This window comes from Pelodiscus sinensis, chromosome 11 (assembly GCF_049634645.1).
Source record: "Pelodiscus sinensis isolate JC-2024 chromosome 11, ASM4963464v1, whole genome shotgun sequence".
NCBI classification, from domain to species: Eukaryota; Metazoa; Chordata; order Testudines; family Trionychidae; genus Pelodiscus; species Pelodiscus sinensis.
In genome coordinates this window covers 31,303,473-31,330,942 of record NC_134721.1, presented here as the reverse complement: position 1 = coordinate 31,330,942, position 27,470 = coordinate 31,303,473, and the positions used below count along the sequence as shown (strand labels likewise).

Genomic DNA, 27,470 nt, shown 5'->3' with positions numbered 1-27,470 from the left:
TGGCAAAAAACAACAACCATAAAGCATCTATGCTTTACATTTTATAAAGGTAAAATTTTAAAAAAGCAAACTGCCGTATGGATGAAGACATTACAGACTGAATCTTGCTCAGTTTACTCATGTAAATAAATCGTCCTCCTGAAGTCAATAAGCCTCCTTACTTGAGTAAAGGACGCAGTCTTTAGACCAATAGGGGTGGGCAACAAATGTTGGTGAAAAAGAGTGAGCTAGAAAACACATGTTTGGGACAAACTGGGAGGCAACATGCAGAATGGTGGATGAGGAGGTTCTCTTCCAAACCATACCACTGATTTCTTCTACATCCATAGTCGGCTCACTTAATCTCTCATTGCCTACCTACAAAATGGAGAAAGTGATGTTGGACCATTTCTAGAAAGTGCTTTGAGATCGTCTGGATGAAAAAGCTGTGTAAGTGCCAAGAATCATTATACTGATCTCTGGCTGATTATCATATTGTTTTTTAGGCATATCTTTGAGTTCTGCATTATGTCAAAAAGATTAAAGCTCTGAGGCTTCACCAAGCAAAAATTTAGCATTGAAACAAACTTTTATTTGTTGGAGAACTGGCCAGATTATTTTATTTATTCAGTATAAATGACAAAAGATACCTCTAAACCAGACTAGATATAAATAAATTCTTGATATTATACAATGGGCACCACTGACACAGCTTTACTAAAATGCACATATTATACAGGCAACACAAGTATAATATTCAGGAAGTTTGTAAAAATGTTTCCCCTAGTGAGTATTAGGGATGTAAAATCCCATTTAATTGGTTAACTGGTAAAACATGATGCTTAACTGGTTAACAAATCAAAAGGGAGTTGGCAGAAGTGTGTCTGTGTGTGTGTGTGTGCGCGCGCGCATGTATGCATGCTCCATCTTGGCTGGGCCAGAATGGCTGTCCTACCCACCACATTTGGGCCAAGTGGCTCCCCTGCTGCAGGCAGGGGCTGCTCAGCCCAATCAGAGAAGGCCGTGCCTGCAGTGTGCCTGGGCCCACCATGGACAGGGGCTGCTTTCACATCCCTAGTGAGTACACATGTGTATTATAAATATAATTTCTTTTCTTCCTAATTTCTTGCTGGATGATTTGTCAGTATGACCATGATTGTGCTGTTGTATATTACAGTTGTTAAAAATATTCTGAAGGTTGAATGAGCAGAAGGATGAAAAAAGGGAAGCGGTTTGCATTTATTTTGCAAAGACAGGAAGTTTATTATAGTTTGTTGAAAGTAATGACTGCGCTATGCTCATTCGTTTCTTTGCAGGCAGTCCAATTACTTGCCAAGCATGAGGCCATAGTTGTTCTTCAACTGGGGGGATCTACTTTTGCAGAAACAGTGAATCAAATGTTCCCAAAGTAAGAGCCCAGTTTCATGCATATGCAGAAGCATGTGCAGTAATCACAGAGGCAAACGGATAATTACACATGCAAAGTTTAGCCTGCTGCGAGTATGCACTGCATTTATGCAGAACTCAATCACCTGCTCTGCTCTGCACTGGAGACCAAAGAACTTTCTTGTTCCCCTGAATAAGCTAGTCATATTGATCACCCCCAGACATTAAGAAGAACAGTCACTGCTGGGATTGCTACTCCTACAGAAGTGTTTGGGGGAGGGGCAAAAGGAAACAGGCGAAGGTTAGTGGCTGTAGCCAAGGATCTGCAAACCTTCCCTGCACCTCTGAATGCAATCAACAGTGCAGCTGAGCCAGAGCCGAAAGGAAGTAAGCTGTACCAATCACTGGGACAGGGCAGGTTGCTTCCTTTGGGACCAGGCTGTGACTGTGAGTGGAGAGCAATTCTGTGCTTCTGAAATGGAGCCAAAAGAAGCTAGACATGGCTCCCACTCTTGGTTAAATCCTGGGAGCTGAGATTACTAGCCAATCAGCAACCCTCCCCTCCTACTTACCAACGGTCCCAGAGACTCCTGGAGGGGGCTGGTGGTTGGAAAGAGATACTATTCAGTGTCCTTCACCAAGGGTACATCTACACTACAGAAGAAAGTCAATTAAGCTACACAACTCCAGCTGTGAGTAACGTAGCTGGAATCGATGCACCTTAAAAGTTGAGTTACTGTGAGCTCTACACCATTGGGGAGGAGGTTGATAAGAGAAGCTCACTCATCAACTTCCCCTGCTCTTCTCATCTGGGGTGTAGTAACAGGATCGACCAGTGGAACAATCTGCAATCAATTTGGAAGGTCTTCACTAGACCAACTAAACTGACCACCCGGAGGACCGATCTCCAAGCACTGATCCAGGCTATAGTGTAGATGTAGCGTAAGTGTCCCCTTCTTCACTGCTGGGACTATCCCCTTTCGCAGTTGGCCCCCTCAAAGCTTCCCCAACCATAGAGGCAAATGGGGGAGGGGTATTCTGTGTCTCATGCATACTGAACAGAAGTGGAAGTGGGGCACTATAGAGTCATGCAGTAACCTACATGGAAGAGGGATTGGGTCAGACGAACAATCACCCATAATTTCACATGGGTCCTCTCACATACAAAGCACACACATGAAGAGAGGTGCTCATTAGACCTGTGACTATGTTGTAAGCATACATCACAGCGGAACAACAAGTCAAATCCAAGCCTTGACTTCAAATCTGGTAAATGTTAACTGTTCAAATGGTACATGGTACTAACTCCTCACAGAATGTGTAGAGCTCCAGGTTATGTCAACAGGTGTGTGTAGCTAGTATCTCCACTTCATAATAAGATAGGTGTGAATCTTGACAGACAAACTTGGCAAAGTATATCGGATGCGAAAAGCAATCCAAAGTCAAATATGACCGTGCTCTTTTTAAACTTCTTTAACACAGAAGTTTCTGGTAAATGATTGTTATAGGAAAACTTAAAAAAAAAAATGCTGAAAACAGTAAATAGTGAAAGGTTATCTATTTTCTCAGCTATCAAATCCAGTTCCCAGTAGCCCAGGTTCCTCACTGTCCCAAGGGTTACTTGATTGTGATCAGATAGCAAATCCATTGTTTCTGTACCACCACTAAGACAAAAAGTCTGACAGAGCAGCTGTGCACTTTAGGGAAAATGAGGTGGACAGAACTGTGGCCTTTAAATGTCACTGACTTAGGAATCCAGGAGGCAACACTCCATTGCACAGAAACCACTAAAGAAATAAATTAAAAAACTGTTTCAACCTTTAAAAAGGGGTGACTTTAAAGGTTGAAGCAGGAAGCAGACATAATGATTTCACATCCATTTTAAAGCAAATAAAGTTATTTGAAGCACATGCAGAGATAATTTGACCAACAGTTTGACCCAGAAATCCAGGTCAAGTTTCCCAACAGATAAATTATGCCACACATTTGGAACTCAAACTCCACTTACATGTAGACTGTGTGTAGGCTGAGAACATGCAGGGTATGTCTACACTACAGTATTTTGTCAGAAAAAACAGCCATTTTTCTGACAAAACTTGAGGAACGTCCACACTGCAATTGTGTTCTTCCGCAAGAAAATCGAAAGAACAGAGGCGTTTTTCCGGCATTGGTAATCCTCATTCTACAAGGAAGAAGCCTTTTTTTTGCAAAAAAGCTCTTTTGCAAAAAGGCATGTGTGGACGGGGAAGAAGGAGTTCTTTTGGCAGAAGAGGAAAGAGGGAAAAGCACAGGTGCCCTAGTGGCCATTCTGTTCATAGCAATCACAGCTTACATGCGAGAGAGCATCTACTCAGGCTGGATGCTCTCTTTCGAAAAAGCAAATAGCTTTTTTGATGCACTTTGCAGTGTGGACACTCTCTTTCGGAAGAAGTTTTTTTGGAAGATCTCTTCCAAAAAAAGCTTCTTCTGAAAGAAGCCTGCAGTCTAGATGAGGAACTCAGTTTGATAACTGTCACAATTCCTTCAAAAACACAGGTACAACAGAATTTAATTATTACACCAAGAGAAGATGGGCACGTCTGTGACTGTAAATATTTGTTCACCAAACTGCCCCCAACCCCTTCAGCAGGCCTGGTCACAGCTAGCAGCAGAATTCTGGATATGATGGAGCAACAAGATCCAATATGGCAAATTCCCTTCAATAAACCCTAACTCAGGCTGATATAGGAGCCAACTTCCACACACAGTTACAGCCTACATTTCTGCATCTTTCCTCCCCAGGAGGTATTGTTAGCCCTGTGTGGTGGTGGGAATAGAAAATAGCTAGGGACTACAGGTTGGACCTTGCTGGTCTGGGTCCTGGGGAGCTGACTGGTCTTGAACGAGGGGATTTGCTGGACCAGGGGAGGTCCCTCCCCTCTTAGCCCGTGCTGCCACCAGGTTAAGGTTCCAGCCTGCCCCCACTGCTGCTCCAGCCCTCCCAGGGCTCTCGAGATGCCGCCGGCCCCGCTGCTGCTGGGACTGAAGTGCCACAGCCAGAGCGTCACAGCAGGAGCTGCACAGCCAGGGCAGAGCTCTGCAGCTGCCTGGCTCCGTGGCTGGAGCTGCACAGCCCGCACTGGGGCAGAGGGCGGGGCCAGAGTTACCTGGCTGCCGCTGAGGCTGGAGCTCCCTGACCTCAGGAGCCAGAATGGGCAGGGGCTGGAGGTCCCCGCCTTGCCACCCGTTCCTGCCCCCTCCCCGTCTGCACTGGGCTCCCTGCTGAGTTGCCGGTGCCTCCCATGGCGCTCCTGCCCCGCCCCTAGACCTCCCTGTTTCTGGGCTCTGTGGTCCAGTAACATCCGGGCCAGACCACAGATGTTGCTGGAATAGGGAGTCCAAGTCAAGGGAGCTACAACCTGTAGGAACATTTTTCTTTAAGACTGAAGCATGGGGGGAAGGGGGGTTAGCCTCTTTATAAGAAATAATTTGTTGTATTATTACCACATCAGTGCCCAATTCCAGGTGCTCGGGAGGGAATGAATAGAACAGATAATCATCAAGCGAGCCATCCCCAGTCACCCAATTCCAGTCTCTGGCAAACACAGGTTGGGGCACCATCATTTCTCACCCTGGCTAATAGCCATTGATGGACCTAGCCTCCATTAATGCATGTAGTTTTTGGTTGAACCTTGTTAAAGTCTTGGTCTTCACAACATCCTCTGGCAAGGAGTTCCACAGGGTGACTGACTGTGTGTTGTGTGAAGATATGCTTTCTTTGGTTTTAAACCTTCTGCCTACTAATTTCACTTGGTGACCCCCTTAGTTCTTGTGTTATGGAAAGGAGTAAATAACCTTTCCTTATTTATTTTCTCCACACCAGTCAGGATTTTACAGAACTCTATCATATCCCCCCTTAGCTATTTCTTTTCCAAGCTGAAAGGTCCCAGTATTATTAATTTCTCCTCATATGGCAGCCATTCCCTACCCCTAATCATTTCTGTTGCCTTTTCCCTGAATCTTTTCCAATCCAAACGTATCTTTTTTGAGATGAGGCAACCACATCTGCACACCGTATTTAAGATGCAGGCACGTCACAGATTTATATAGACACATTATATTTTCTGTCTTATTATCTATTTCTTTCTTAATGATTCCCAACATTTTGTTTGCCTTTCTGTCATTACACACTGAGCAAATGTTTTCAAAGAACTGTCCACAATGATTCCAAGATGTGTTTCGAGTGGTAAGACCTAATTTAGACACTATCATTTTATATGTATATTTGGGTTTATGTTTTCTAATATGCATTGCTTCACGTTCATCAACACTGAATTTCATCCGCCATTTTGTTGCCCACTCACCCAGTTTTGTGAGATCCTTTTGAAGCTTTTTGCAGTCTGCTGTAGACTTAACTATCTTGAGCAATTTTGTATCATCTGCAAATTTTGACACCTCACTGATTACCTCTTTCTCTAGTTCGGGGTGGAGAACCTCAGGCCAGGGGGCCAGTTGCAGCCCCCGGCTTGCCTGGATCCTGTGCCTGAGGCTAATGGTTCCTTGCAGTATTAGGGAGCCCATGCTGACGCTCCAGCCTCCCACTCCCACCGCAGTGCTGGAGCACCCAAAATTTACTAAGCTGGGGCCCCTTAGGCTCTGGTGTGGAAGGAAATTATGGGGAGTGTCTTTCTCCTCAGTCTGTGGCCACATCAGTGAGGGTGGGGCTTTTTCCCTCTTCTCACCTCTGTGCGACCCCTGATTCTTCTGTGGGTCAGCCCCCAACCCAAAAAAGGGTCCCTACCTCTGCTCTAGGTCATTTATGAATATGATGAATAGGAATGGTCCCAACACAGACTCCCCCTACCCCCATCACCCAGGGGATACCACTCTTCATTCTGAACACTGACCATTTATTCCTACCCTTTGTTTTCTATTTTTAACCAGTTATCAATCCATGAGAGGATCTTCCCTCTTTAGGAAACATTGTGAAACCTTCCTATTTGACAATGTGTTTCCACCACAGTAATGACAAAGTGGGTGGGATCATATCTTTTATCGGACCCAACTTCTGTTGGTAAAAGAGACAAGTGTGTCTCATTTTCTGGGAACACAACAACCACAACACTGCAAATGCAATCACAATAACATAATATCTACACCCCTATCTATCTAAAGACACCCTCCAAAAAAACAAATAAAAAAGTTCCAAACAACCCCCCCAACACACAAATCCCTACACCCAATAGAGTTTTCACACACACACACCCAAAGGAGATGAGCCAGAGCTTCATTAAGTCCCCTATAGGCTTTACTACTGCTAAAGGTTTTACTCAGAGGCTGTGTCTAGACTGGCAAGTTTTTCCGCAAAAGCACTTGCTTTTGTGGAAAAACTTGCCAGCTGTCTACACTGGCCGCTTGAATTTCCGCAAGAACACTGACGATCTCATGTAAGAAATCAGTGCTTCTTGCGAAAATACTATGCTGCTCCCGTTCGGGCAAAAGTCCTTTTGCGCAAAAGCTTTTGCGCAAAAGGGCCAGTGTAGACGGCTCAGATTTGTTTTGCGTAAAAAAGCCCCGATCGCGAAAATGGTGGTCAGGGCTTTTTTGTGCAAAGGCGCGTCTAGATTGGCACGGACGCTTTTCTGCAAAAAGTGCTTTTGCGGAAAAGCATCCGTGCCAATCTAGACGCTCTTTTCTGCAAATGCTTTTAACAGAAAACTTTTCCGTTAAAAGCATTTGCGGAAAATCATGCCAGTCTAGACGTAGCCCGATAGTATAGTGACTGACAGTAGGGGAAGGAGAGAATTTGTGAACTCATTTTCTCTTTTACTGCAAATATTTAAATAAAAAGACATGGAACCATGTTCTCACTTACAAAAGTATTTCTCAGTCCATGCCAAACAGTGATTCCACCAAAAATCCTGACATGAACAGTATACGAACATGATAGTGGCTCCAAGACCATTTTCATTTTATTCCCTCTCTTGTAAGTATCAAGACTAATATGTCTCAGTTTCTGTGCTGCTGACTTTTTATGAGATGCTATCAAACTGATAAGCTCCCCTTGTCCATTTTCATTTTGACAAAAGACAGATAAAAATCTCAATTACTTAAAAAATGTAATCAATAATTGTGTGCTGACAGTGAGATGTGTTAGACCGCAAAGGGAAGCTACATGACATAGGACATTTAAAACTAGACGAAAGAGAATACAAGCTTCACAAGAGGGAATAGTACTTTATCAGCAAAGGTTTATTGATTCATAGGGGTTTTTCTGGTAGGGGAAGGCAAGAGGGTTGAAAAGTACAGTGGAAAAAGAAAACAAGAAGCGATTATTCATGAGCTCCATTTAACGTGGTGGACTGGGAATCATCAAGTCATTATTACGCTACCCTACAGGTATAATTACTGCACACCCTGTTCTAACTAGAAGATACAAAGCTTTCCAGGGACATGGATGTTATTACAAAATACAGGACTATGTAGCACTTTAAAGACTAACAAGATGGTTTATTTTGTTTCAGCTACACCAGACTAACACGGATAAATTTCTATCACTATTCTTCATGGATGTTATTAGATACCGCTGCTGAGTGGCGGCAAAGACCTGTGTGTGTCCGTGCGCATGCACGCAAAGAAGCAGGAAGAAACGGGTCCAACCCCTGGCATGGTTTATTTTTTTCTAAAAATTCCTTTCCAGACAAAAGGGATGCTCTCTCTCTGCCCCCAGTCTCAAGAGCTGCTGATGACTGATGTTTTCTTACTCTTATAACTGTGGAAGAACCATCCCTTCCACACTGGTTTTGAAGAGAGAAATAAACTGTAAGCCTGACTGGGTCCTACCTTTCTCTAGCCGACAGTCTCAGGATGAGCAGTAACAGAAATACCAATAGGGACAGGGCAGCCTAAGAAACTCCTCCAGCTCTCCTCCCCACAAGTGTCAGAGGATGGCCCACTCTGGGCCATCCACCAGTTCATTCCATAGCACCTAGCAGCCATAAGAGTCAGAGCGAGCAGAATCAAGGGGGAGGAAGGGAGGCCAACATGACAATGTAAAACAGAAATCGGCTTTACACTCTCAGTAGAGATAGCAACCTGCATGGCTAAAGAATCAATGAATTCCATGAGGCATCCACCTCCTGCACAGCTACGGAGACAAGTTTACTTTGAACAGGGACTAGGACTATACAAAAGAAAACCCTAGCTTGTAAAGGAATGCAAGACCAAAATCAGTTTTCAAATACAATACAGAACACTGCTGCACATACCACACAATATAGTTCACTCCTCAATTAAATACTCATTTAGATAAGGTGGCTTGGTGGAGAATTAACAAAAGGAGTGTAACCAAGAACAAAAGTCTCATTTAAATTGCAAAGTCTTTATTTACAGATTCCCTAACCTACTCAAAGCACCCAGCAAAGTAACAATTAGCTTTACTTCAAATACATGATTTCCGTTATTTAGAACCCACAATGAAAACTTTACTTATATATTTAATTACATAAATGATCTAAGAGGAGCAAAGTGTATTATTATCAATGCTGCACTCTGGCATGTAAATATCTTACTAAATATTGGTGTGACAGTAAAGCACATCTTTGCAATGAGCCAAATCCACCCCATTGCAATTACAGGATGGATAAATCTGGCTTGAGCCTGCATTCCTTACAAAAACAAACCCATTCCTTACAAAAACAAACCCTAGGAGTCCAGTTTGACTTGAATGCATACGTCAGGGCTGAGACTGGGTCCATTATTAGCTTTGTAACATTTTGCATCAAGTAAGCCATCAATCCACAACAGAAACAGCAAATGCATAGATCTCCCTTTTCTGTTTGGCAACCTGAGGTTCAACTAACTATGTTTAGTTTTCAAAGAAACTTGAAATTGGAAAACAAAATATGTTTGGAGGACTGCTGGGCTAGGGAGCAAGGCATCTGATTAACAACTCCTGGTGTTTTGGGGATTTTGCAACAGTGACTCACGTCCAGTGTGAGCATCTGTCAGTTCACAAAAAGCATTGAACAGCCCTCAGATTGTAACAATTTTCTGTTACGGCCAATTTGATATGAGCCAGGGGCCTGCAGGTGCAAGGCACCAATTCCCAAGCCACCCAAACCCTTTGACAATCAGTCTACAGAACAGAAGACTGAGAGGGGACATGATAGCTGCTTTCAAGGACCTAAAAAGGTTGCTACAAGGAGGAGGGCTCCTTAGTGTTGAATGGTAGGACAAGAAGCAATAGGCTTGAATTGCAGCAAGGGAGGTTTAGGTTGGGCATTAGGGAAAACTTCCCAGATGTTAGGGTGGTTAAACACTGGAATAAACTGTCTAGGGAGGTTGTGGAATTTCTGTCGTTGAAGATTTTTAAGAGTAGGTTAAATAGAGAACTATCACTATGGTCTATATCAGGTCTACTCAACTTTGGAAGCCCAGGGGACCACAATGATACTCACAGCACCTGCCAAGGGCCGCAACTTAAGTGTGGTTGCATATACATGCAAATATATATGCAAATAGCTTCTTTCACACTGATGAGCATGAATACAGGAAATCCCCGAGATGCAACCTCCTGAGTTGCGACCCCCCGCATTTATAACCATTTTTGTAAGTGCGGAAGGGGCAAAAAAACCCCGACTTATGTCATTGGCCCACACTTACGACGGTGCACAACGCCTATCATAAATGAGGGTTCAAGTTGCGACGTTCCCGACTTGCGATGCTTCCCCAGGAACTGATCGTGTCACAAGTCGGGGACCATCTGTACAAAGATTAAGCCTTAAACCACAGCGCCGGACCCAAATATGGCCAGCGTGAGCTAACCAGCTCTGCTGACAAGGCTAAGCAGCCAGCACTTCCCATAATGCCCCGGGGTTCCCAGCGCCTCCTTCCTGGGGGCTAGAAATGCTGACACCCTGTACCCGTCTGTTCCAGCCAGCCCATCCGCTTGCATCTTTCAATGCTCACCCCACCTGGGAGACACCTTGCCATTGTGGATCATGTTCCCAGTGGAGGCCATGTTGAAAGGATCCCACCGGTGGCCCGCATGTTGAGCCCCACGTAAACCCAAACCGCACCGTGGGCCGCAAACAAATGGGCTGCGGGCTGCGGGCTGCATGTGGCCCGCGGGCTGCGTGTTGAGTAGCCCTGGTCTAGATGGTGCTGGGTCCTGCTATGACTTCAGGGGACTGGACCAGATCAGTGGTTCCCAACCTTTTTTATTCCACAACCAGCAAACCCCTCACAAACTTTTGCTGCAAATAATGAATATTCAGATACGCAAACAGAATGTTACAGGTCCACCAAGAGCTTATGAATAGGTTTGCTGGTCCACGGTATAAAAAGTACTGGCTCCTAGAGCCCCCCGCACCCTTCCACTACCTCCCAGCGCCAGCAACTCACCCCAGAATCCCTTGCACCCAAGCCCCCCACTGCCAGCCTCCTGCCCTCAGAGCTCCCCAGTGCCAGGCCTCCATCTCAAATGCCTCAGTGCCAGCCCCCCACCCCTTAAAGCCAGCTTCCTGTTTCCAGATCCCCACTGAGGTAGAAGGTTTATCACAGGAGACCAAAGAAATACAGTATTTCCAAAATTAAGTCTTAAAGAATCTCCTGTGTGAAAACCAAAAACAAAAACATATCACTTGCACAGTGGTATGGCTACTATAAAAGTATCCTCTCTAGAGATTTTTATACTACCCACATCACTGCAGTGTCCATCCACCTGCTGCTGCTCTCACCAGTAGATATGACTGCAAGTTGCTTGGGATAAGGGCTGTCTTTTTGTTCTGTGCTTGCACAGCACCTACCGCAAAGGAGACACGGGGGAGAGGGCAATGCTGATAAGGGGGTGGCCAGTGGGTGCTTGTCAGCATCCATTGCTTTTTCCCAAGTGTTCCAGCCTCATAGCACCCATGGAGTCAGCACCTATGGGCCTATCCTTAGTTCAAACCACAGAATTCCACCAGAGCTTCCTGAAGCCCCCATTAGGTCTCCCACTTCTCAGCTGGCTTTCCCATGGTATTTCCCCTCAATGCCCAGCCTTCCCATACTTCCTCAGGCTCTGTACCTTGCATCTTGTTCCTCCTCCCAGCTTTGCCTGCAGCACAGCTCTTCTGAAGTCTCCAAGACTTGCTGTAAATCCTGGTAGGAACCGTGGGCCTAATGATTTTATGGGGTCTGCATAGACTAGCATGAATGTTTTATAAAGAGATCAGAAACCCACAGTACTGGCAGACTTGAATGTGGACTTGACAAACAAATGGTTCCTGAAGACCTACTAAAAACTGCAGCCAGTTTTATGAGGCTTAGAAGGCCTGCTTAGAATCAAGCTTGGAAAATGAATAGAAAGTGTAGCTTGGGGCAGAGAGAGAGGAAAGAGGAGCCCACTTCTCTAGATCAAGGGACTCACACACCTGAAGAGCTCCACTGTGTCCCTTTCCCTGAATCCTTCCCCAGCAGTTTCTGATGAATCTTGCAGCAGCACTGTGTTCCAAGGGGCTTTTTCTCTAGCCCTCACTCAGAGTCCATGCAGAGCTCCCCTAAGTTATGCAGATTTCCTTTGGCCTTAGTAGATCCTGCAGCCCTCCTGGGTGCCCAGACAGCCCCCAGATTCTCAAGCCTCCATATCCTGATTCTTGCGCATCTCCATTTTTACCTCCCCACAAATGTTTAGGTCCAAAGCATCTACGCCAGTCCACAGCTGGTCCACAGTAGCTCCGGACCTTTATTAAGTCCTCATTGTCCGGTGCCAGTGGTGTAAAATCTGTCAGGATCATGGTTCTCAGAGCCTTTGCAGTTCTTGTAAACTAGTAGGGGCTCTCAACCTTTTTCTTTCTGAGCTATCTTCTCTCCCCCCCCAACAAGCTATAGAGGCTATAGGCCCAGTAGGAGAGGAAGAGCTTTAGGGCAGCAGTTCAAGCACAGCTGTAGTTTGACTCCTATATTGGGTGGACAAGGGCCACTGGGCCTCAAGCCAGCTTCACACAGCCAGGTCCAGGGAGAGAGCCCCAGCTCCTCCCCCGACTCACTTCAGTAGGACACCCACTCAAAGTAGTGTTTGGAGGGGAAGGTACCACCAAAAATTGCAGCTGAAAGGTGGACGCTCAGCTCAGAAAGTTTAAAATCATTCAGGGTGCAGGTGGCTAGGAGCTGTGCACAGGCCTGGGGGCGGGGAGATAGCTGAGGGTGCAGACAGGAGTGTAGCGAGGGGCTGTGTGTGTGGGCACAGGGTAGCTTAGGATACAGGGAGAGGGTAGCTCAGTGTAGCTAAGGGCTGTGTGCTGGGAGCGCTCCCCTGCAGTCACTGCTCCCCAAGGGCTCTGCCAGGTACAGAGTTGGGTCCCCCTGCCCAAGCAGCTCTTAGTGGCTGCTTCTGTGGGCACAAAGGGGGTTGGGAGCTGAGCAGCAGCTTCAACCCAGGGCACCAGCAGGAGATGTGGGAACGTGACAGCTCCCTGCTCCATGGTACCAGCCAGAGCAGCAGTTGTCATGCGCTGTCCAGCTCCAGCTTCCCACCTCCGACCTTGGCCAGGGGATGGGGAGAGAAAGAGGTGGGGGATGTAGAGCTGCCTGGGACTTCCCTGCTTTCGCGCTGTAGTTTGGGTGAAGAAGGCAATACCCCTGTGTCCAACCAACTCTGCTCAGGATTTTTTCCCTTCAAGGCGCAAATTCAGCCCTGCTGCTCCCAACTTCAGTCCCGAGCGGGCTTCAATGCTGTGGAGGGTGCTGTGGCTCGGGCTCTGGGTTTTAGGTGCAGGGCCCCGCAGCCTCCCTGAAAGGATTCACAGACCTCCTGTTGAGAGTGACTGAGCTACAGAAAACGTATTTGGATTTGCTTCCTTGTGCATCTCCTCTGTTGATCTTGTACAGGGTTCCACTAAATCTGCCAGACAATGGTTCTTTTCTCTCAGTATTTGTTCTGAAATCGGATGGCTGCTGTTGTCCAGCTCTGGGTTGGTGGACTCATACAGCTGGTGAAACTCTCTTTTAGGGCTTGTCTACACTGCCACTTTCCTGCACTGTAACTTTCTCATTCAAAGTGTGAAAAAACACACGCACACCCCAAGCTCAGCAAGTTACAGGGCTATAAATCACCAGTGTCAACAGGCTCCCGCGCTATTGGCTACTCCCATCGTGGAAGTGATTTACCTACAATGCTGGGAGAGCTCTCCCAGCACTGGGTGCTGTGATCACATTGCCGTGGTAAAGCACTGTCGTAGGTGTGCTTAACCTCAGCAGGGTAGGCAAAGCCCTAAACTATTACATCTGAGCATCACTGGTGAAGCCTGTAATGCTCTTTGGGGTCCCCCAGATGAAAAATCCTAGCTATATAAACTATGAGAATTTCACTGGCAAGTTTTTTTTGTGGACTATGTATTCATTCATCATGCTCCTTGGAAATGTAAACAACCTCCACTTTGAGTCGTAGCATTTGCCAGAATAAACTTTCAAGTTTTGCCTTAATGCCAGCAATTGCTCTGAAGTAAATGGTCTCAGCATATCAATGTTTTTGTCCTTCCGTCTGACTTGACTCGTATTAGATGGTGCCACAGGAAGAATACACTGCTCAATGCACTTGGAGTTACAAACATTCTTATCACATTCTGAGCCCACCACTACAAGAGTCACTTGGGTTGTCACTAGGGTTGCTATATTTGCCTTTGGAAGTGAAGGGTAGTAAACGTTCCTGGATCCAGGGACACAATTCTCTTCTCTCTCAGACCAATATTACTGCTTTGTCTTCAAATAAATTGCTCCCAATTTATACCAGGGTACTTTAGAGGAAAGTCAGGCCTTATATTCTTGCTGTATAACAGTAACTTAGTATTAAGTCTACACAATGGGCAAGACCCTGCTAAGTTTGTCAAGGAAATAGGCACAACAACATTTTATCTTTTGCTGGAAAAATTTTCCAACCAATTTTACTACGTCTACTACTGTGTTTGGTAAATGCAGTTAATTACATATTCCTTTAATATAAAATTAAAGGCTGCTAGGGTCTACTACTGAGTTTGGTAAATGCAGTTAATTATATATTTCTTTAATATAAAATTAAAGGCTGCTAGGTACATTATGCAGCTGTGAGCTGCAGTACTCTGTATTCCAGGATGCTCTCTTCTAGCTGCAAAGAACTGCTTGAACAGCAGAGACCCGAACCAGTATTGCTCCTAATAGGACCCCTTCACACATTATATTCAAATGTATTACTGACTTGAAACAATATAATTTACAGAGAATCCAGCCTAAATAAGCAACTTTTCCACACAAATTATATAAAAAAGAAAGAGGCATGAGCACCTTTATAATAAATACAACCAAGGCCTCATATGACATGCAAGTACTTCTCCAGAAGGCTATGACTTCAAATATGAACACGTGAGGCCCCGATCCTGCCAGAAGCTCCACACAGGTAGACTAATAAAACAGCAGCAGCATGGGGTGGCAGCAGCCCCTGTCTAGGGGAGGTCTGAGCTTCCAGACAAAGCATAAGCCAGGACAGAACTGGGCTGCCTGTCTGCCCAGCTCCTAATACATTTCAAATGTAGAGCCACTGTGGGGATAGGTCCCAGACCCATCGCAAGCCAGGAGTGAGCCAGGCTGCTGGCCAGCCTGCTAAAAAATTTACTTGTGGGGGAAGGAAATGCATGTAGTCTATAGCATTAACGTATAAGCTTTTGCTTATTGGTTAATCGGTTAGACAGCTACACTATTACATCTTACCTTGTTTACATCTAAATATTCCAACTTTGGCACATCTGCTGTCTCTTGTTCCTCACTACTTCCTTCATCTAGATCACTGTCTTCATCCTGGGTTGAGTCTCTCTTCTGCTCTACAGGTGAGGACTTGCTACCCTTTCTGTCAGTTTCCATGTCTGCTGGATTCCCAGCGGCAGTAGATTTCTTCTGGTCTGTGCCTTCCTCATTTGGGAAAGTCTCTCCTGCCACACTACAAGAAGGGCTGTCTATTCCACTGTCCCTGTTGGGAATTTTACCATTACCATTCAACTCTGAGGTTGAGTCCTTGCTCTCCAGCTCTCCAGAGGGCTCTTTGCTCTCATTCACAGCAGAACTGTCTTCATAGCTCTTGTTTTCCCCAATGCTGAGCTCTTTAATTTTCATTATGTCTGCATTAGACAGCTCTGCACTGCACAGGACGTCTGGATCATTTTCTTCTGGCTCACTTTTTTCATTTGTAGAACTACTACAGGAAGCTACCAATTCACAGTCACTTGAGCTCGGCTGTTTGGGAGAGTCCAATCCAGGTTCCATCTTAAAAGTTAAATTGAGTTGGTTTCTTTGAAGAATGTGGGTAGGTTGCCTACAAAAGAAGAGGAAGCACTTTGCATCATCTGAATTGGCAGTTGGGATTTTCACAGGTGTTTAAGGGAATTACAAGCCCAATTTTCACTCAGTTACAATGGCAGCAAGGCCCTACCTGCGTTAAACACTTTTGAAAATTCCAGTCAGAATGACTGAAACAAATTCTCATTCAAGAGTTGCACACAAAGCCATGTCACTTCTAGGAATAGGCTTTAAGGATGCAAAACCACTGAAAGGAACAATGATATGCTTTTAAAATTCCTCCTGTCCTGCAAGGAGAAAGTATATTTTTCCTTGTAAAGACAGGAACTCACTGCTCTTCAATGGAATTATCCCTTCAGGGCAGGGGATCACCTACAACAGAGAAGAAATTTTAAAGCAGGGGTAGGGAACCTATGGGCCAGGGTCTGGATCCGGCCCCAAATTGCCGGGGCCTGTCCCCCGAGGCTCAGGGCTCCTCCTCTCCAGCACTGGGAAGCTGGCATTTGAGCCCTGTTGGCCCCCTACCATCCAGACCCCAACTCTGCTTCTGCATCCTATCTCCCACCCAGCCCTCCCACCCCCAGACTGTTCCTGCAGTTTGTCACCCTCCCAGACCCACCAACCCACAACCCACTCCTGCACCCTTCTTCCCACCCAAACCCCATGCCCCAGCCTGCTTCTCAGCAGCTCCTTCCCACACACTGAACTCCTCATTTTTGTCCCCCCCAAACTCCCCTCTCCCGGCTCTGATGTGTGAGGGGAATGTGAGCGATTGGGGCTTTGCTTCTCACTTTCGTGTGACCCCTGACTGTTTTTCTGTGGCCCCTGACCCCAAAAAGGTTTCCCAACCTTTTTTTAAAGGGACAGTGATATGCTATTTTCCTGTATCAAAGCAGAGCTTTCAAAATTCATTAAATATCATAACTAGTGGAAAGAACTTTTTTTTAAATCCCACACCCTATCCTGCACACCTAGCTTTCAATGGGAATTTCCTTTGAATAGGGTTTGCGAGATCAGCTGATTTTATATGAAAACTGACCAACCAAATTCAACAAATGAAATTTCTGTAGAAACTACCTTGTACATTAGTCTGATCTATAATATGCTGCGATTTGTTTTCCCTCCCCATAAACTTAACAGTTTGCCTGACATTTATTAAATATTATAGAGTTTTAATCGATAAAATCTGAAGCCTCATTTACTTTAGAGTAATCAAGATCTTGAAAGAGTAAAACAATTCGCACCCAAAGTTTGCCTACTAAAAATAGACACTAGGTTATTTTTAAACATAACTCTTCACTGATTTCAGTGGAGACTCCTATTTGGAGACTGATGGCATGATATAGACCAGTAAGATTTTAGGCAACCTTGTTTTTTGTATCAAGTCCCCATATGTACTCAGTTAAGTTTAGGGTTTATGATTAGACAAACTATTCTCTATGAATTAGTACACAATAGTTATAATAAATATTCCTGGATTTTACACATTAGTATTTTCCTTTCATTGAGATGAAGTTTCAAAATGAATGCATAGAATGATACAAGTAGATATAGATAAACACAAATATTTACCTAATATTTTCAAACTTTTCAATGAGGATATTGACTCCTGCTGATGTCTGTGTTTCTTCCTCTTCAGGCACTAAGCTTCTTGATGACTTGGGATCAGCTGGCAAGGGCCGAGAAGGTGCTGGAGGAATTCTTTCCTGCCCAGGTTTCAGATGGACAGGCTTAGGAGGTACTAATAAAAGTAAGGGTTAAAAGAGAGAATAAAGTTTTGACTTCTTTATACCAACAAAGACAACAGATCCTCATTGTGAAGAAAGAGCAAGACGCACTCATTGTTTTACTGCTGTTGAATAATTACATCTAAACCACTGAAGTCCCAATATTATTTTTCACACAAAAGCACTTTGATATGTTCTAAAGAAATAGATTAGCTTCTCTTTTGCATTTCTACTGTTTTGTTAGATCTGTCAAAGCACTAAGTAGCGGACAGACTGAACACCACTGCTTCCTTGTTGCCAAACAGGATGCACAGCGCTCATACCAAGACTTGGTTGTGCAAGCACTCTCTTCATCTCCACCATAGTGCTCCGTTTCCCTTATGGTGACTTGCCAAAATTTAGAATTTTTTTTACTCTAATATATTTAACTAGATTCTGTAAGCAAAATATGAGTTTGCACAGCTCACTCATTCATTGTACTGGAAACATTGCAAGAAAACGTAAAAAACTTTTATTTCCTTCTCCCTCCCCCAATTTCTCTGTGGTATATCCTTCACAAATTTCCTTCCTCTTTTAATATCACACTGTAAATGTCTGTGTTAAACATGTCTTCATTCTGTTAAAAAGACAGCGAACATTGTACTTTAACCTATTAATTAGACCTTCCTAGTCCCTTCTACTAAAGGTAATTTAGCAAAACTTATGCAATCAATTTGTCATTTTTTGCAGAGTGAAAGGTTTTATAAATATGTAACCATAGTGACCCATGGCAACAGGTTTGCACGCTTTTACTGTTTTATGCAGTGAAAGCAACTTCATATAAGTGAACCCAACTAAAAGCTAAAAAAAAAAACGACAATGAAATTAATCCAGAAGTGTGCATTTCTTTCAGGAGTGCTGACAAATAGTCACTCATCCCTAATTTGTCTAATAGGAAATATTCTAAAAGTTCAATACGCAAGTTATAAAATGTTTTCCTAAGTAACTTTTGAGAACAGCAGTTACATTAAATTTTTTCATGTTAGATAGAGCAGCTATGTTAAAAAGATCTATACGGAACATGTCTGCATAACAGGCTCTGTGTAGTAAAATCTTTTTAATTATCAACAGTTCTGAATGAGTAATTTTAGGGTTTGGTTTGTTTTTTAAAATTATTTGGTAACAAATTTAATGCACCAATTCCTGAAGTATTTACTCAGACAAACCTCTGGGGGAGGGTTTCAGGGATGTGAGCAAGCCTAAATATCCTTTCTTCTTGGAGCAGATCTCCAGCTGCTGTCAGTTGTCACAGCACCACTGAAGCTGATGACTAAGGAGGATGTAATGTGTTTGAGTACAATAGGCAGGAGGATGTATAACCATTTAAACTGCACAGCTTGTTTGAGCAATACTAGCTAAACATAAAGTGCATCTTTTGAGGATTCAGGTCTTTCCTATATGTTTATAACAGAGGGATTAAACTCCTGGACTGATCACCTTGAATTCCCATAAAAAATAAGAGGGTTCCTATTAGGGATGTGAATGATTTACTGGATCTGGTTAACCAGGAGGGGGAGAAAAGGAGAGAGGAATGTAGCAACTCCCAGCCTGCAATGGACAGGAGGTTGGTCCCTAACGCAGCACCTGCCGCAGGCATGGGCCAATCCATCCTGGTTGGATATGCCATAGGCGGGGGTGCGCCAACCCTGCCCTCACCCTCTTTAATCAGTTAACCAATTAAACATGTTTAACCGGTTAACCAATTAAACGGGATTTTACATCTCTAGTTGCTATAGGGTTTGTTTTTCTTTAAGAAAACCATAAGTGCACAGGAAGAATGGAGAGATGGTAAAAGAAATATTCTTGCACATAATGCTAGGAGACCAGATGCTAGCTCTGGCCAAGGCTGCTGGCCTCAGCTCACCGCTAACAAATTCATAATTGGAAGCCAGACCAGCTCATCTACAGATTAGAATCACTCAAGATAGGTGTTAAGACTTGTCTGATCGTGTTTAGACGCTACAAAATGATTGCATATTGCAGCACAAATGCAGGGGGAGAGAAGCCTTCCTTTTACTCTGTGGCAGAGAGAACAGAGGAGTGTGAAACTACGTCTTCGGTTCAGCCAATTGTGAGCAAACAGAGTGGGAGAGGGCATCTTGATATCAGCGCCCCTCCTCCTCCTCCCTTCCCCTGCACAGAAAGCAGTAGGCTCCCCAGCAAGAGGGGCAGCTCCAAGGGAAAGGGCAGGATATAAGCAGCAGTGGGGGGGAGGGCCAGCTGAAGTGCAGGCACTTGAGAGCCTCTTGGCCAAACCAGTCAGGATCCCCTGTCAGAGGCTCCAAGATCTACCAGTAGATCCCGATCTACTGGTTAGTGACCACTGCTGTAGTCCTTGATGAGTAACCTTCAAAGAGAACGTTTTATACAATGAGGAAGTGTGGACAGATGCACATTTTCCATAGAAACCAAACTTGCAATGGAAATTTGGAATAATCAAGAGGCTTAATTTGGTTTTAAGAGGAATAAGGGATCTTTCGGAAAAGGCTTTATTTTCCAAAAGATCCCCGTCTAGACTGGCGCTTTTTGCCGGCAAAGCCCCGAGCCGGAAAAAAGTGGCAGCCATGTTTATGCAAATGAAGCGGGGAAGATTTAAACCCCCGCTTCATTTGCAATTGCACTGTGTCTACTTTGCATCCCTTTTACAGAAAAGGGGTGCAATCTAGACACAGCCATATTGTAATAGGGCTAGAAAACTAGATCTCTACAATTTAAGCTAAAGGACAACCAGAATTAGGTGTAGTACATGTAAGAACGACATGTACCGGGGGAGGGATAGCTCAGTGGTTTGAGCATTGGCCTGCTAAACCTAGGGTTATGAGTTTAATCCTTGCGGAGACCATTTAGGGATTTGGGGCAAAAATTTGTCAGGCATGGTACTTGGTCCTGCTGTGAAGGCAGGAGACTGGACTCAATGACCTTTCAAGGTCCCTTCCAGCTCTAGGAGATAGGTAATCTCCATTAATTTAAGAAACATTGAAAGAATTATGAGATTAACAAGTTAACCTCTCCTGAGATTCCACTGGGTGGACCCTCAGGACTGGCGGGGCTGCTAAGATATGGAGAATGATTTGCAGAGGATGGCAACAGCTACTTTTGAAAATCTTGGGCTTACATTCTTATTTTTCTTATTTGAATATATTTAATCTATTTCTTGGGACTAGTGTCAAATTGAGTTGCATCCAGGATGTAAGGAGTGCTACAGCTTGAACCTCTCTAGTCCGGCATTGTCTGGTGTGGCAACATCTGTTGTCCAGCATGATTTTAGTTAGCCAGATGTCCACTTATCATGAGTGTGAGCAAGTTTCCTGTGGTCCCATGAAATTTGTTTACAGCCACCAGTCCTGGCTCTCTGTGTTCTGAGCTTGTTATTTAGCTTTAATATACCCTAAGGCTGAGTCTCGACTGGCAAGTTTTTCCGCGAAAGCAGCTGCTTTCGCGGAAAAACTTGCCAGCTGTCTACACTGGCCACTTGAATTTCCGCAAGAACACGGACTTCTTACTGTCTGAAATCAGTGCTTCTTGCGGAAATGCTATGCTGCTCCCATTCGGGCAAAAGTCCTCTTGCGCAAATGCTTTTGCGCTAAAGGACCAGTGTAGACAACGCGGTATTGTTTTGTGCAAAAGAGCCCTGATTGCGAAAATGACGATAGGGGCTTTCTTGCGCAAAACCGCATCTAGATTGGCACGGACGCTTTTCCGCGAAAAGTGTTTTTGCGGAAAAGCGTCCGTGCCAATCTAGACGCTCTTTTCCACAAATGCTTTTAACGGAAAACTTTTCTGTTAAAAGCATTTGCGGAAAATCATGCCAGTCTAGACATAGCCAAAACGTCTAGTAAGTAGTGGAAGTGTTGGTAAGGTTGCTAGACAATATTGATCTCCTGTGGTTTGGCAAAGTCTCTGGTTCAGCACTGGTCAGGTCCTGAGGGTGCCAGACTAGAGAGGTTCAACCTGTGGCAAGATAAACAATTCAAAATTATGCCTTCTTTTATGTGTTTGTCTATTATATCTCAATTTTCTTTTTACTCAGGTGTTAAACCGAATCTCAGCAAGATAGAAAAAGAATTACTCCGTTTCTTCTAAATTCCTTGCTCTATGGGAAGAAGAGAGGGAAGGCCTGGATATACCATTTCAGGAATATTGATTTTTGAGCAATGGCGATAAGGCTCACCAAAGTTAATGCAATTTCAGGCACTTTTAAACATTATGGCTATGTCTAGACTGGCATGATTTTCTGGAAATGCTTTTAACGGAAAAGTTTTCCGTTAAAAGCATTTTCGGAACAGAGCGTCTGGATTGGCACAGACGCTTTTCCACAAAAGCACTTTTTGCGGAAAAGCGTCCGTGCCAATCTAGACGCGCTTTTCCGCAAAAAAGCCCCGATCGCCATTTTGGCGATCGGGACTTTTTTGCGCAAAACAAATCTGAGCTGTCTACACTGGCCCTTTTGCGCAAAAGTTCTGTGCAAAAGGACTTTTGCCTGAATGGGAACAGCATAGTATTTCCGCAAGAAGCACTGATTTCTTACAGTAGGAAGTCAGTGCTTTTGCAGAAATTCAAACGGCCAGTGTAGACAGCTGGCAAGTTTTTCCAGAAAAGCGGCTGATTTTGCGGAAAAACTGGGCAGTGTAGACACAGCCTCTCTGAATAAATCAAGCAAGCTGATGCAGATACAGATAATGGCCCAGATCTGCTATTATAAATGCCTACAGTTCCACTAATTCCAGAGCAGTTTCATTGAGAGATACCGGCTGATGATCTGGCCAATGACTTGAATTCACTCAGTATTTAACCAAATTCTGTATGGTTTTGGCTATTCCTATTTATCAGAATAGTTTATAGTACTGTTAATAATGAACTGTTCAATAATGAAATCTGAAAGAGAAAGAGTTCAAGATTAAAACTAGCACACACTAGCAGATTTACCCAGTGTTGCTCAGGTGGTTAACTCAATTAAAAAAAATAAAAGGAAAATGTACATGAAATAATTGTATTTTTCAATAATACTATATTTTATCGAGTTAACTTTTATTTCTGACTTCTTAAAAAAGGGATTGTTAAAAATTTGTCAATTGAATTTTTTTAGTAAGTTTTTTAATGGGAATTCCAACAGGTAAATTTTTAATTTCATCCCTATAAACTATTAATTGCTATATTTTAACAAAAAAAACGGCTACTGTCAATTTGGTTTCCAATAACATTTTCTTCTAGTTTTCAAACCTTAAGCCAGGGGTTCTCAAACTTTGTGATACTGTGACCCCCCTCTAAGTTGCTCGTGACCCTTTGAGGAGTCAGGACCCACAGTTTGAGAAACACGGCCTTAAGCATTCATTTTAGCTGTGCCAAAACTGAGCACTACTCCAACATTTCTCAATTTTATCTCTTTCTATAAGGTTTATTGAGAAGCAATCCTACTGCATGTTCATCCTATTTTTCTCAGTCATCTTGGTTCAGTCTCTTTCAACATTCACTCCGTTATGTCAATTTTGAGGATGTACTTGCTTTGGTAATTCTGTCTCTTTTCTGTTTTCTTGGCACAACCAAACCCTGATGTTGCCTTAAGTTATGATAAGTGGAAGCGGTATGCTGACTGTGGTGGTCCTAGCTCTTACCATTTAGGAGAGAATAACTATCACCAATAGGGAGCAAAGAATTGACTAATATACCAATATTACACTTTAAGACTAGTCTTTGAGTCTCAGAAATGTCTCCCCCACACATGGGGTAGGGCTGGAGTGGAATCCTGCTTAATCAGTTAACCGGTTAAACCTGAGGTTTAACTGATTAAACCGGATTTTACATCCCTAATTAACAACAAGGCAGAAAGTTGTTTTCACGATAAAATTGGAATTTCATGTTGTACAATACAGTTAAATATTTTTGACAGTTATTTCCTATTGGAACATAATAATACCTACTTACTTACGTGACTACTTTTTGTAAACTTCATTTAAATCAAGATCTTGCCTGTACTTACAGGAAACCCCCGAATTCTGACTGCCCAAGTTGTGACCCCCCCACACTTACAACTATATTTTAAAGTGTGGAAGGGGCTAAAAAACCCCAACTTATATCCTCGGCCCGCATTTATGACAGCGCACAGCACCTATTGTAAATGTGGATTCGAGTTACGACACCCCCGACTTCCGACGCTTCCCCGGGAACCAATCGCATCGCATGTCAGGGGTTGCCTGTATTATGAAAAGGCCTATCAAATTTCCTTCCGATAAATGAAGCATGTATCTTAGCTGAGAAACATCTAGTACACACAGAATACTAAGCAATTTCTAAATTCGCAGTTAATTTTCATCAATTTCACAATCAGAGGATTTTAAAAATAGTAAACTTCATGATTTCAGATATTTAAATCTGAAATTTCATTGCGTTGTAGGGATCCTGACCCAAAAAGGAGTTGTGTGTGGGTCATAAGGTTATTGTATGGGGGTTGTGGTATCCTTACTTCTAAATAGCTGCATTGCCTTCAGAGCTGAGCAGCCGGAGAGTGGCAGCTGCGGACCAGGATTTGAGCTCTGAAGGCAGAGCTACCACCAGCAGCAATGCAGGAGAATTAAGGGTGTCATGCTATGGTGTAGCTACCCTTACTTTTGCACTGCCACCTGCAGAGCTGGGCCCTCAGCCAGTAGCTGCCACTCTCTCACCACGCGACTCTGAAACCAACAGTACAGAAGTAAGGGTGGTAAAAGTATGCCATTACCATCCTTGCTGCTGGCAGGATGCTGCCTTCAGATCTGGGTACACAGCCAGTATTACAACCACTGCCCTTCAGTTGCACAGCTCTGAAGGCAGCAATACAGAAATAAGGGCAGCAATACTGTGACCCTCTTAAAATAACCTTGTGATTTGCCTGCAAATCCCTTTGGGTCAGGGCCCCCAATTTGAGAAATGCTTGTCTCCCCCATGAAATCTGTACGCTCTAGGGTAAAAGCACACAAAAGGCCAGATTTCATGGTCCATGACATGTTTTGCATGGCTGTGAATGTGGTAGAGCCCTATAAATGAGAGAAGAGCTGTAATTTTCAAATTAAAACAATATTTTTAAAAAACATTACACTTCCAGCACAATAGAAAATTGTATGACTACTGGAGGAGCAATAACACTTGCCTTGGGGTTTCTGCAGAAGATGTGTTTTGGCCAATGGAGGTTTGGTTTTGGGCTTCCTTCCAGTTTGATGGATACATTGTACAGGGCCAATGTGCTGTAGCTCGCCACATGCTTCCAATGTTGGATTTGAGTCAATATGACATTTGATTTGAAAAGGAGCACAAGGGCAACCTGGAAAAATAAATGAGTTGATGTTTATTTCCTCCATTTTTCCCATGAAAAGCAGCTGGTCCTAGCTCTGGTAGCTTAGCTAATATCAGTTATTTGAAGGAAAGGAAAGTCATTGACGAAGAAGTTATCACTCCAGGAACACCCATCTTGATAATCAGTTTAATCTGGATGGCTGAAAGAGGTCATGAATCTTGATGGATGGTAGGTAGGTAGGTAGGTAGGTAGGTAGGTAGGTAGATAATAGCATTCTATTTGGCAAATTGGCACCTACATTCAAGGATGGAGGAATAACAAATGCTTGTGATAGACCAGATAGAGGATCAACATGTCTCAGTCCTTTGCAAGAATTAGATTAATCATTTAAATTACACAATAGTGCTATTTCTTCTTTGTTAAATGCCTATACATTTGAGACAACATACAAATAGGGTCTTTCCCAGAGAATGACAGTCTGAAAGATAGATTAGACATGATGCATCAAGAAGGCCAGAGAAGGGACTAAGATGTTTTGTTTCCTTTAAAAAATCATTATTGACTCATTTCCTACAGGTTTTGGAGAAATAAAACAACCCATCCAATTTCATATATTGGGAATAGGTTTCTGTTTGAAACATCTTTTGTTTCGACTTTCACTGATACAGTCTCAACAGGGATGAAAGAAAGTTGATATATAGTTGTTAGGTCATCAAAAATGCCCAGCCATCCAATCAGAATGTGCTTTTGGACAATCAGTGTCCAATGACCCAGTCCAATACTGATTCTGATTAAAACTGCTGCAGACTTGATGCATATGCACATATCAGACTTGATGCATATGCACATATCAGACTTGATGCATATGCACTGACGTTAACTGAGTTGCAACAAGTCTTAATTTGGTCATTAGTATCACATGGTCATTGTCAATTTAAGTAACAATTTCTGAAATTTTGCAGCCTGCCATTGACCCTGATTTAGGAAAGCATCCCTCTTCAGGAAACGAAATGAATTATGAATTTAAGTTCATGATGAAATCCTGGCCCCACTGATGTCAATATTGATTATGCCATTAATGTCAAAGAGATCGCAACTAAAGACATGAAACATGTTCAAGTGCCCTTCCTGAAAAAGGGATGCTTTCCTGAATCAACACCACTGTTTCAAGTAACATCTCTAACTAGCATAAATGACAGATTAGAAACCAAAAATAGTATCTTTTTTCACTTTGTTTTGGAATTCAACAGTATTTGTTGTTAATACTTCTCTCTTGTCTGTCAGTGTGGGTGTTGACATGATAGCAGGACATTTTTTCTTGGAGTGAAATACTGTAATGTGAATGTAAATGCACAAAAGTTGGCTGGGACTCTGGAGCAGAGGGAGTACCTGAAACAACTATAAATTTCATGCTTTAAAAAGGACTAGTTTAAATGGGCACTATCCCTTTAAAAGGATAAACTGATCTCAAATACTTGAGAAGGAGAATCTGTCTAAACATTCAAGTAATCTTCAGCTTTTATTATGAATTCAGGAACATGAGCTGAGTGTCACAAATGCAACCTACTCTGGATTCACACATGTAACTGACCTTCAGAACATTGCCCTTTGGATCAGGAGTGAGTCTGCGTGCTGTGTGTAGCCGCGGGCACAGAGTCCGCACTAACGAGGATTTAAAAATGGCGGCGCCTGGCAAGATGCAAATGAAGCCCGGGATATTTAAATCCCGGGCTTCATTTGCAACTTCGAATGAGTACATTAACCACCCTAGTTCGAACTAGCGTGGTAGTGTAGACATACCCAGAATTCTTCACTTCTGCTTCCTGTTATTGTTGTTTAAAAGGCCCCTCGCTTTGGGGGCTCCCATGGATTGGCCACAGGGAATTACTGGACTTGGGGCCTGGCATGGGGCAGCAGCAGGAGGACCCCTGCCTCCGCCCCAATCACCGCGGTGGCAGGAGTTCGAGTGACCTGGCAGCCTGATCCACTCCACCCTGCTACCTTCTCCCTGCCCACTGTGCTCTGTTTCACCATGGTAGAAGAAAGCAGAGCGCTCCAGCCCCTGGGTGCTCCGCTTCCTGCTGTTGTGGAGAAGCAGAGTGGAGCAGGCTGGGAGTGGGAGGAGTGGAGAAGGCTGCTAGGTCACTATGGATCCAGGTGCCATGGCGAGTACACGGGGGAGAAGGCTGACCCCTGCTGCCACTCTGCACCAGGTCCCCCATTAATCTCCCGAGCCACATTGCTCGGGGGGAGGGTGTGGGAAGAGGGTGGAGTAGGGATGTAAAATCCTGTTTAACTGGTTAACCAATTAAACGGAGTGCAGGTGGGGAGGCTTGCTGCAGACTGCTCCAGTTAACCTTTCACATGCCCAATGGTAGGGCAGGGCAGGGCAGGGCAGGGTTTGGGTAAGGGGTGACACAGGAATGGAGTAGGGCAGTTGCCCTGGAACCTGCATCTAGGGCACGGGGGGGGGGGGGGGGGCATTGCCCCAAACCTGGGGCCCCTAAGGGATGGCCCTGAGTGCATCTGCTACCAAATCAACTTTACAGAGGATTTATTTGAACTCGGCTATCAAAAAGTGCTTCAGGCTTAAACTCAGGACTTTATAAGTACTCAGTTTTAATAACTTGACGGTAAAAAGGGGTCTCACATCAGTGTGTGACTGGGCAACAAACAACAAAATTCAGTGTTGATAAATGCAAAGTAATGCACACAGGAAAACATACTCCCAACTATACATGTAAAATGGGTCTAAATTAGCTGTCACCACTCAGAGAACTCTTGGAGTC

The 27,470-nt window shown here is 43.9% G+C and overlaps 1 protein-coding gene across 4 annotated transcripts in view; it reads right to left on the bottom strand.

Annotated features, from left to right (window-relative positions):
• The window catches only part of FGD3 (FYVE, RhoGEF and PH domain containing 3), a 204,074-nt gene that overhangs the window by 69,269 nt on the left and 107,335 nt on the right, over positions 1 to 27,470 (bottom strand). For 2 of the 4 annotated variants that reach the window (XM_075938919.1, XM_025188018.2), the window contains 3 exons: positions 24,538 to 24,708; positions 17,221 to 17,389; positions 15,067 to 15,664 (listed from right to left, as the gene is read on the bottom strand). In XM_075938919.1, the coding sequence (XP_075795034.1) occupies positions 15,067 to 15,664; positions 17,221 to 17,389; positions 24,538 to 24,708 (938 nt within the window). Of the gene's footprint in view, positions 1 to 15,066; positions 15,665 to 17,220; positions 17,390 to 17,486; positions 17,692 to 24,537; positions 24,709 to 27,470 lie in introns of those variants that run through there. The other 2 variants (XM_075938921.1, XM_075938920.1) reach the window with 2 other exon arrangements.